This window comes from Camelus bactrianus, chromosome 16 (genome assembly GCF_048773025.1).
Source record: "Camelus bactrianus isolate YW-2024 breed Bactrian camel chromosome 16, ASM4877302v1, whole genome shotgun sequence".
Lineage (NCBI taxonomy): Eukaryota > Metazoa > Chordata > Mammalia > Artiodactyla > Camelidae > Camelus > Camelus bactrianus.
This window is the reverse complement of record NC_133554.1, coordinates 30,139,734-30,151,469: the sequence shown is the minus strand read 5'-3', so window position 1 is coordinate 30,151,469 and position 11,736 is coordinate 30,139,734. Positions and strand designations below refer to the sequence as shown.

Below are 11,736 nucleotides of genomic sequence, written 5' to 3'. Positions count from 1 at the left end.
ATTAATAATGTATTGCTTGATTTGTAATATATATATACATAATATGTGTAATAATAGCACAAGAAAGGAGCATGAAGTGGAGTTATATAAGAAAAATTTTCTCTATTTTACTGAAACAAAATCGATATCAATCTGAAGTACATTCTGACAAATTGGTATATATTTTAAGCCCTAGCATTTAAACACATCTAATACACACACACACACACACACACACACACACACACACACTTCATTATAGTAATTAAAATGTTATATTAGAAAATAACCACTTAATACAACAGAAGGAAATAAAGAGGGGTTATAGAGAAATGGACTTGTATCCCGGATATATTAAACATCCATGCAACTCAATAATTAAAAGAAAAATAACCCAGTTAAAAGTGAACTACAGATTTGATTAGACATGTGTCCAAAGATGATGCACAAATTAGCCTGTAAGTCTATGAAAAGGTGCTCAACATCATTATTCATTAGGGAAATGCAAATCAAAACCACAATGTGGTATCACTTTATGCCCACTAGGATGGCTTTAAGCTAAAAGACAGATAATAACAATTGTTGGCAAGAATGTGCAGAAATTGGAGCCCTTACACGTTGCTGATGGGATTATAAAATGGTACACTGCTTTGGAAAATAGTTTGGAAATTTCTCAGAAATTGAAGCACAGAATTACCATGCATAAAGACTCAACAATTCCACCCCTGGATATATATCCAAGGGAAATGAAAATATAGTTCAATGAAAAGTTGAATACATTCATAGCAGCATTAAAAATAATATCCAAAAAGTGGAAACAACCTAAATGTCCATCAACTGATGGCTGGATAAACAAAATGTAGTGTATCCATAAATAGAATATTATTAGTCAATAAAAAGGAATGAAGTACTGACTCATGATACGATGTAGACAAACCTTGAAAGCAATACACTAAGTATAGGAGGTCATTCACAAAAAGCCACATATTACATATTACCATGTATGTGCAAGTTCTGGAGACGCAAATCTAGGGACTGATCAGTGGTTGCCTACAGCTGAGACAGAGCGTGGGGGGATTGAGAGTGACTGCTAAATGGATATGAAGTTTCCTTTCTGGGCACCAAGATATTCTAAATTAAATGTAGTAATGGTTGCACAATCCTGTTTAGATGCTAGAAACATTGAATTGTATATTTTTAAATGGGTGAGTTAAATTGTTTGTGAATTACATCTCAATAAAATTCTTTAAAAAGTAAGAATAAATACATTAGGTATTAAAAATATGAAGTGGGAAAAATCTCCAAGTAAAAGATGACTCAGATAAGCCCACATAAATATGCCCAATTAATTTTTTAACAAAGGAACAAGCAGACATCTGCAGGCAAAAAAAAGGAAGGAAAAAAAGAGAAAACCTCAACCTAAGTCTCATATCTTATTTTTTAAAAATTAACTCAAAATTGTATCATGAACTTAAAAGTAAAATGATGAAAACTTTCAGGACAAAACAGAGGAGAAAATCTCTGGGATCTTGGACTAGGCAAAGAGTTCTTACTATTGTCACCGAAAGTACAATCCATAAAAGGAAAAGCTGGTAAATCGAAAATTTAAAACTTTGCTCTGCAAGAGACACTGTTAAGAGGATGAAAAGACAAGCTACAGAAGGGGAGAAATATTTGCAAACCACGTATGTGACAAAAGACTGGTATCTAGACTATATGAAGAACTCTCAAATTCAGTAGTTAAAAAAAAAAAAGCAATGATGCTGGTGAGCATGGACAAAAGAAGAGACATTTCACTGAAGGAGATGTATAGATGACAAATAAGCACATGAAAAGGTGTCCAATACCATTAGCCATTGGGGAAATGCAATTAATAGATCCATAATGAGCTATCACTGTATACCCATCATAGTGACTAAAAGTAAAAATAGGCTATACCAAATGCTGGTGAGGACATGGAGAAACTGTATCACTCATACAGTGCTGATAGGAATATAAAATAATATAACCATTCTCAAAAACATTGTTTGGCAGTTTCTGAAAAAATCTAAACATGCCACTACCATATGATAAAATGAAATTTGTATTTTAAGTCAGGGCAAGAAAATTTAAGCATAAAATTCTCCCTCTCTAACCATTCAAGCCTCTTCCCTCCCCCCTTTAGTGTGCAATATGCATCTGCGTTAACCAGACCTCCTCTTTGCCCATTCACGGTGGGAATGCCTGCTCGACCAGCCTCAAAGATCACACTAGCAACGTAGCTTCTTAAAAGCTCTGTAGGGGATCGTGGTGACTGGCTGCTCTCTTTCTATGTGCTTATCTGAACTGTATCTCTTTGGTGAAGTTTATGTAAAATGTCAGTGTGTCATTTTGATGTATGATCCTTTGTCTCGAAAATACATAAAACTGTGCTTTTAACTTCTAACAGGTGGAACAATTCTCAGAGCTTCTGTCTCCCACATTAAAATCCTCAGTTTGGCTGGAATAAAATTCTCTTTTTACTTCTTAACTTGATTGCTAATTGAATTTTCATCAACACATTTATACCAGAGAAATGAAGATTTTTGTTCACATAATAATAAGTTCACACATTGTGTTCATGAATGTTTACAGCAATTTTAATCAAAATAGCCAAAGAATGAAAACAACCCGGATGTTCTTCAGTGGGTGAGTGTCTGAGCAAATGGCCACACTCATCCTATCAAAACTTCTCAGCAATAGAAGAGAAGGAACTATCAATATGCTCAACAACCTGGATGACTCAACAGAAAATTATTTTGAGTGAAAAATGGCAATCCCGAAAAGTTACGTACCCTATGTTTTCATTGATGTGAACTTCTCAAAATGGCCAAAGTATAGAAACATAGAACACATCAGTGGTTGCTAAAGATTAAGGAGGAGGTGGGGGGAGAGGGAAATGGGTGTGGCTATAAAACGGCATCACTGGCAATCTTTGTGGGGCCGGAAATGTTCTGTATCTTTATGGATGCAATTGACACAAAGAGTAATGGAATGAAAATAAAAAATAAATGAAACAACAGAGTTTTTTATTTACTATGTTAGAAATAAAGGAACAAAATCACAATCTCCTGAGTTTGCTCTAACAGATTTCTCAGTCATTACTCAAAACAGACATGTGTGCGTTGTCACATGTGTTAATAAGAGAAGAATGCTGCATTGAGAATCTTAGTGAGAGCAATGGTTGTCTTCAGATAAATGACTAATAATAAAATCCTGAGTTTAAGGGTGTGATTTTATTTATGATACTAATGCCACATTGCTCTATTGATACCTTAAAGTGATGTTTAATTTTTCATTTTTTTTTCCTTTTTCAACTATACCTTGTTTAGAACCAATATCCCCCATCCTTGGGCCCATTGATATTATTTGGTTATGAAATGGAAATTCCCTCAAAGACAAAGGAAGTTAACATTCGGTAGTTGCTTAAAGAACAGAGATGAAACAGTCAGATAGATGGCTTCCTTAGTGCCAGACAACATTGGGTGAGACCATGAATCTGAAACACGCTTGCCATGGTTGAGAGGCCAATGAAAACACTGCAACGTGGATGGAGTGGAGCTGGAATGGAGAATATGTCTTGACAATTTTCTTTGCCCATCACAGACAATTTTGACAGTTCTAAGTATAAACACATCACGATGGCAATCAAGCCCGTCAACATTAGAAGTTGACCAGTAATTCTAGCCTTAACTTCCTCCTGTCCCGCCTGTGAGCTGCATGCTCACTGATCACTCTCGGTAGTTTTCTACAGCATCCGTGCTTCAACTTGAAGTGCCTGGCATGCTGTTTATTGCACTCCTGTTCATATCTTATGATCCTTCATTATTATGATCATCACTAAAAAGGCTATGATTTCTCCATTTTAGAATGTCTATAATGTTTTCTTGGTTCCTTTCTTACGCTAATTGCTTTATTCTGTTGTCTCATTTCTTTTGCTCCTACTCAAGTAACTTTCTTTTCATGTGGAAGTGGCATCAGACAGGACAGGTGCAGCAATGTGACTGCAGGAGACATTTGGTTTTTTTACCTGAATGTGACCAAGTGTGCCTGAGGTACAAGAGATTCACAGTATCTAAGAAAATCCCAAGAGTGCAGGCTCAGTGCAAGCTTTCAAGCACAACCTAAGTTCTTTCTTTGATGACCTCATCTTTGTCCCCCATTCAGACCCTTCCCCAACTCACCCCTGGAACTTCCCCAAAGGGGTGCTTACTTATCCACAGATGCTCCACCTCTGACCGATAGCCTCCTCATTTGCTTATGACTTTTTCGGTATGGCGTCACTAAGAAAAAGGAGGTTAGGGGACTCTAGTGAGGTTCAGTCTTTGCCACATTTGGTCAATGACAACTGATTCTTTGGTTCATGCCACTATTGTCATCAAAAGAATGTAAACATTTTCCTGTCTCCACCTCCTTTTTATCTTGTGGCTTCATGACTTGCAGATTTCCCCTAAGTGTATTGACTTAATTCATCTATCAAAATTATTCCTTCTATATTACCCTTCTCCAAGACAGAAATTTCACCCTTTTGATCAATATCACCCAACGTGTTCTACCTGTCTTGGAAGATTCTCTTATCTCCAAGACTGGCTTGTGAGCTCCTGGCAGGAAACAACTGTGCCTCACGTAGGTTGGAATGCTCCCCAAAGCCCAATGGTGCAATGAACATGCCAGGTGATTAATCATTTTACAGACTGGATAAAAAAACCATTGTTTATTAGGTAAGGTGAGTTATCTTATTTTGAAAAAACATACATATATAAAGTCCTTTCTATAATATAGGCATTAGGTAACATTTGAAAAATCTATTTTCTTTCCTGGCCACAGAAATCCACACTTTTCTTTATCTTGAGAGAAAGAATGCTAGAAAATAAACTGAAAATCAGCTCTCAGAAATAAGTAAAGAAGGATACACAAATTTATGATATCAAGATAGTATTATTGAGAAATAGTTAACATGCAATTATGAAGGTCAAGGCAAGTGTAACAGCCAGAGACTTGGGGGTTTGATCGAACAGCATAGTGCATGTGAGGCTGAATGAAGGAAAGAGATTTCTGGGAAGCAGGGGTGGTACTGCATCCAGATGGAGGCTCTTTCTCCAGTGGCTTGGTAGTGTCACAGGATAATAAACTTGGTGGTCATTTAAAACATGGAAAAGTTAGAATGAATGACACTTTCACACTGATGTGATGGTGGCTGGCTCATGGTTGATAGTCAGATATGAGTTCAGCAGGAGGATCTACCGCAGCTGGAGTGGCAGCAAGTTGTACGGTGGCAGGTGGTCTGGCAGCAGATGGGGCGGCAGCAGCTGGACACACCACAGCTGGGGCGGCAGGTGGTCCGGCAGCAGACGGGGCGGCAGCAGCTGGACACACCACAGCTGGGGCGGCAGGTGGTCCGGCAGCAGACGGGGCGGCAGCAGCTGGACACACCACAGCTGGGGCGGCAGGTGGTCCGGCAGCAGACGGGGCGGCAGCAGCTGGACACACCACAGCTGGGGCGGCAGGTGGTCCGGCAGCAGACGGGGCGGCAGCAGCTGGACACACCACAGCTGGGGTGGCAGGTGGTCCGGCAGCAGACGGGGCGGCAGCAGCTGGACACACCACAGCTGGGGTGGCAGCAGGTGGTCCTGCAGCAGGTGGTCTGGCAGCAGCTGGGGCGGCAGCAGGTCTCCTGACAGAGGCCTTGGCCACAGCCCTGGTCAGAGCAGATGGAGCCACAGCAGGAGCTGACCATGGTGTCAGAGGGTGGAGGTTCTGGGTGGGTTTCCAGGAGAGTGAGGTTCTTGAGTTTGGGAGTCTTCTTGGCCCACAGCTCCCTTTATATCCTGCTGAAGAGCTGCTGTCACTGCATCATCATTTCCTTGTTATTATTTATGTTAATAGATAGGCAATTATCAAATTAGTTATTTGTTAGGTAGAATGCATTTTTCTTGTCTCTGTGTTATGGTTCTTCCAATTCAGCCTTTCCTCCTCACTCACCTCTCGTCTTCTTTCTTATGTGTATCATCTAATTTCAAAGACTCTGCAGATGCTCTATCAAATTGGTTGTCATGTGATACATCACTTGAAACCCAACACTCAATGTGTCAACATTAAAGCTTTGTGTATTACACCATTCCTCAGTGAGACAGTAGGTTTTGTTTTCTAAAGACTCTTTTGGGGAAAATAAACTGTGAACGTACTGGGAGAACACTTGGAAGAATTTTTCTTAAAACATTTGAAGTGGAGAGGCTTTTCTGAGACAGAAAATTTAATGGCAATAAAGGAAAAGATTAAAAAATTTTACAGCAGAAAAGTGTTCATGCTAATTAGTTTTTTAAGCTTTAAACAAAATCAAAAGGCTACCAAAGGGCAAACTGGGAATAAATAACAAATGCCTTAACCAATATAACAGAAAAAGACCTAATTTTTTCTAATGTATGAATACCTCTTATACGCCTAATTTTTAAAAAAGGCCAACAGCCAAATAGAAAATTGAGTGAAGGATATTAACAGTCATTTCACTAAAAAAGAAATACAAATACCTTTTAAGTTTTTAAAAGATGTTCAGTCTCATTTATAATTTTAAAAATTTTAATTAAACAATTTATCTGTTCATCAAACCAACTATGGAACACCTACTGTGTGCCAACTCCCACCCTAGGCTCTGGGGATAGAGCAGTGAATAGTTTGGAATGACAAATATACAATATCTAATTTTTTTAACTCTGATAAATTGGAGAGATTCTCATATACAGAATGGCAAGGGTCTAAACTGGGGCAAATTCTTTATAAGGTAATTTAACAGTATCAGTAAGATTTGTAAATACGCCTGTCCTTTGACTAAGCAATTTCACTTCTAGAAGCGTATTCAACAGGTAAACATATACAGGTGCCCCAAGACATACACTCAAGATGCTCTTTGCAGCACTGTTTTTAAGAGGCAAAAGTCTGAGACTGAACTGTGTTACGGCTACAGAGGAGAATGTGTTTGATGTCAGGAACACACACCAGCGTTCAGTGACAGAGCATCATGTCATGAAGAACACTGTTTGAACTATTCTTGCAATTTTCCCACAACTTTTAAGTTATTTAAAAAAAAAGAAATGAAGCACACTTTTAAGGCAAAACAGATCATCCCTCTCCCATACAAACATCAGCTTGCCTTTTAATGAAGCTTTTTTCTTTGTCTTTTTTTCTGAGTGGGAGGTGATTAGGTTTCTTCGTTGATTTCAGCTTGGAGGAGGTACCAGGGATTGAACCTGGGACCTCTTGGGTGCTGAGAATGCACTCTACCACTTGAGCTTCCCCCTCTAGCTTGCCTTTTAGACAACATTTTTCAGCAAGGAGAAAAGAAAGGAAGGAAGGAAGCAAAGCTGTAAAAAATATGTTTGGTTGTGCTGTTTTTTCAGTTACTGAAGTCTGATTTCATTGCATTTAGGTAGGAGACAAAGGCTTATGTCATTCTGCTGTAAGATTTTCTTTGTACCTAAATGTTTTATGAATATTCTGGATATGTATGAAAATTATGAAAACAGTCTGTCAGGCATAAGATTACTTATAAATATCAATTACATCTAAGTTGATAATGGTCCTACTCACATTTTCTATTTCCTTGTTTATTGTTCTCCTTCAAATGACCACTATCTAAACAATGTGTTAAAATTTCTGCTATGATTGTGGTTTCATCATTTTCCCCTGTATATAACAGTTATTTTGCACTTAGTTTCTATGTAGCTCAAAGTGCTTATGACAAGAAAGCTAAAATATTTATGAAGCCATAAATTAATGTATCAGTGAGAAGTCACAATCAAGGTCAAGACAAGGACAGGTATTATAGGATTTTGATCCAAGTGGGCCACAGTTTTGTGGTCATTTGTTTGTTTAGAGATGGTTGGTCTTCTGTCCGAAAGCAGGAAGACAGCAAGGAGATAGCCCTCCTCCTTAGAATGACTATAATGTATGTTTTGGTACTTTTAAAATGGTAATTACATTATAAAAATATAAACATGCTGCTTTCATCTGAGCCTCTCCATCACTTTGTCTTGTCTTAGGTGGTTTGTGAACTATACACCTTCCCTTGAATTTCCAGACTTGACACATTTTATTTCCAGGAATCAACCTTTGTATTTTTCCACAGAATGATTTCTCTTTCTCACCAATATTATCAACATGTTCTACCTGACATATGTTTTCCTATTAAATCCAAGATTTCATTATGAGTTACATGGTGATGAGAACGAAGTCTCATTCAACCGACGTGCTTCCCAGAACCCAGCAGTACAAGGACCTTGCTAGGTGGTCCATAGTCCAGTTGTAGTAAAAAGGAAATTCTTGTTTTCTCTCAACAAACTTGATGGCAGGCAAGGTGGGCAATCTGCTTTGGGGGAAAAATCATCATTTGGCCTTTTCTCTCATATAGGCTTTGATTGATAAGCAAAATCAGTTTTCTTTGTTCACATGACAGAAACACAAACGTATCTCCAGTTCATAATCAGCACTAAAAAATAATTAAGAGCCACAAGTGTTTCTGATACCAAGTATTTATTGAGACGTAGTTATCCTAACACACATAAGTCATCATGAAGGCCAAGCCATGTGCAGCAATCATAGGATTAGGAGCCTGTTCCCATGAACTAGGGTAGGCGTTTGGGCATCTGACCGAATGCCACGGTAATAGGCACAGAATTTGGAGGTTCTGTGTGGTGTTTAGTTTAAATTGTTGCTTCTTAAACAGTTGCTTGGCGGCATAGCCAATGGGATGAATAAACATAGTGACAGATGAAAACAAGGCCAGGTGCTATGGACAAAGGAAATGAGAACAAGACTGATACACTGGGATGATGGTGGTTGGCTCGGGGCTGGTGGTGAGGAATGAAGTTCAGCAAAAAGAGGATCCACAGCAGATGGGGCGCAGCAGCTGGACTCACAGCACCTGGGGTGGCAGAAGCTGGAGATGCAGCACCTGGGGTAACAGCAGATGGACTGGCAGCACACGGGCTGGCAGCACTGGGGTCTGCAGCAGCTGGACTCACAGCACCTGGGGCGGTAGCACGTGGTCCTGCAGCAGGTGGTCTGGCAGCAGCTGGGGCGGCAGCAGGTCTCCTGGCAGAGGCCTTGGCCACAGCCCTGGTCAGAGCAGACGGAGCCACAGCAGGCGCTGACCATGGTGTCATAGGGTGGAGGTTCTGGGTGGGTTTCCAGGAAAGGGAGGTTCTCAAATGGAAGTCTTCTCCCAAATCCTGTTTCATACTTTGCTGAGAAGCTGTTATCATCAAGTCCAAGATTATTTTCTACTTGCTGTTTGTCATGTTTAAAGAGAAATTATCAGACATTCTGATTGTGGCATCTGGTTAGCTTTGGTATTTAAAACGGGTGCTTACATATATCTAATCATTTCTCTCTCCCTAAAAAGCATTATTTGCCTTTCTCTTTTGTTTCAGCATCATCTCATCTATTACCTCTTACACTTTTCAAAGTGTGTCATTTGATATTCTTTGGCCTGACAATCGTTTAACTTCTTGCATCTAAAAGAGACATGGTAAGCCAGAAAGGTAAAGAAAAATACCATACAATACCACTTATATGTGGAATCTTAAAAAAAAGGACACAAGTGAACATATTTACAAAACAGAGAAAGACTCACAAACATAGAAAACAAACATGATTACCAGGGGGAAAGGGGTTGGCAACGATAAATTGGGAGTTCAGGATTTATAGATACTAACTATTATATATAAAGTAGATAAACGACAATTTCCTACTGTATAACACAGGAAACTATATTCAATACCTTGTAGTGGCCTATAATAAAAAAGATATGGAAATGAATATGAATATCTCTAAATGAGTCACTATGCTGTACGCCAGAAATTAACACAATATTGTAAATCAACTATACTTCAATTTAAAACAATGAAAAAAATAAAAATAAAAGAGACACAGAGACACAATTCCTTCTATGTCAATAATACTTTTTTTTTTTAAACAGGGGAGAGGTAATTAGGTTTTTTGTAATTTATTTGGTTTTTTAATGGAGGTACTGGATTTGAACCCAGGACCTCACGCATGCTAAGCATACACTCTGCCACTGAGCTATACCCTCCCCACTGTGTTGACAGTACTTAAAATAGTCACAAACATGGATAAGCTAATGCACCAAAAATCAGACCTCCATAAACTATAGCAAAATGACTGGTGGCAAAATCAGCAGGGCACACTTGTAACTTAGGAAGAAGCTAAGAAATGTACTGGGTTTAAGGCACGTGCCTTAAATTTATCTTGTTCGAGATAGAATTGGTTGTTCTGTCACTTTTCCAAATCAACATCCCAATGATTCAGTCCTAGTGCAAATTACTGCTATCCCACATTTTCAAACTAGCGAACGAGTTCTCCTTCATGCAAGTAACCACCTATTGACTCTGTTAAGAGCCATTCTCAGGACAGACACAGAAGAGAAAGCTATCCACCCCACCTTCCTTCTGCTCTGATTCCGCTCTGCCTCAAAGTAGAGCCGCAGATTATTTGACACAGTGAATTAGCAATGCCATTACCCATGTGCTGGAATCTGCAAACGGGGTTTATCCAACTTTGCAGCCAAGATCAGGAAACCTCAGCAGCAGAGGGACCAAGAAGTTCACAGCCCCAGTTAAGTCAGAGCAAATGAAGCCATATCAGGAGCCACAGTGCAACCAACTAAAGAAAAATGCCCTTTCTTTCAAAAGGTTACAAATACAGACATTGCTAAGTATCCAAAATGTTATGCTTTGCTCCTCTGATGCATGTGAGGAAGTCATTCCTGTCCCTTTTGTTCCTGCATTTTAATACACTTATTGGTGATGGTGTCTTTTCGTTGGTTTATAACATTATGAGTCCTGTACATACAATACTATGTTTCAACTTCTGTGTCCACTACCATGTGATCACCATCAGAGGTTTCGTTTCGGTCTTCATACAGTTGCCTCCCCCCCTTACTCATTTTGCCCTCTCCCACTGCCTTCATTCTAAACTGCAATTCAAAGCAAAATATTTTAGTATCAAATTAACCGCTTTGCAACTTTTCTCTTTGCTGCTAAATGTAAATATAGTGTCCCCGAGAGCAGAACTGTTATCAGGTCTGTCAACAGGTTTCGGGTTCGGCATGGAAAAGCTTCTGTCTAGGACAGTCAGTTCTGTCCCCTTTTGCAGGAAATGAGATACCTGTGTGGAGTAGCTTGCTACTAATAGATTTATCTATTGTTCAACTTTGTCTGACACAGATGAAAACCTTTTTAAAATATGGTTTTAATTCCAAACATGTTAAAATCTGATTTGAATCCATTACTTTTGTTCCACCTGTCTTTAGAGGTGAATCCCAATTGAAGTAGTGCCAAGGGAAAATACAGACAGTGAGAATGGCTGTGAACTCTTCTCCAAATTATGCTGAACTGATGGGTGACAAAAGGATGAACTCTGTCTTGAGAAATGATGATTCATAATTAAATGATGCTGTGGATGTTGGTGGCCTGTCTTATTTCTGGAAACAAGTTCTTACAGTTTAATATTAACTATTAGAATAATTCTATTTTCAGGAGATTCATAATACTTAGGGAGCACTTCCTCCTTAGGCAATTTTCCATGGGTCATGAAAAAAATGTTATAAATAACAACAAGGAAGATTCTGTCCATTGGTCCTAAATTTGGGAACCACAGTATAAAAGGTCTTGTACAGAAGACGATGTCAGTTTCTGAGAAATTTATCTCTGCTCAGAAGCCAAC

General features: G+C 38.9%; 1 protein-coding gene across 2 annotated transcripts; it reads right to left on the bottom strand.

The window, feature by feature from the left end:
- Positions 1 to 4,639: 4,639 nt before the first annotated feature.
- Positions 4,640 to 9,165, bottom strand: KRTAP4-1 (keratin associated protein 4-1). 2 transcript variants are annotated; one of them, XM_074342824.1, is made up of 2 exons: positions 8,931 to 9,165; positions 4,640 to 5,682 (listed from the first exon to the last, which is right to left on the bottom strand). In XM_074342824.1, the coding sequence occupies exons 1-2, from the start codon at positions 9,145 to 9,147 to the stop codon at positions 5,225 to 5,227; spliced, it is 675 nt and encodes a 224-aa protein (XP_074198925.1). In that variant the 5' UTR covers positions 9,148 to 9,165; the 3' UTR covers positions 4,640 to 5,224. The 2 variants fall into 2 exon arrangements, with proteins under 2 accessions (XP_074198925.1, XP_074198924.1); XM_074342823.1 differs by lacking the exon at positions 8,931 to 9,165 and having other exon boundaries at positions 4,661 to 5,788.
- Positions 9,166 to 11,736: the final 2,571 nt, after the last annotated feature.

Excerpts from the sequence above, each read along its gene's own strand:
- KRTAP4-1 (XM_074342824.1), bottom strand. The coding sequence starts at position 9,147 with ATGGTCAGCGCCTGCTGTGGCTCCGTCTGCTCTGACCAGGGCTGTGGC. Across the intron at positions 5,683-8,930 it reads CCCCAGGTGCTGCATCTCCA|GCCTCTGTCAGGAGACCTGC; the intron begins GCTTCTGCCACC and ends GCTGTGGCCAAG.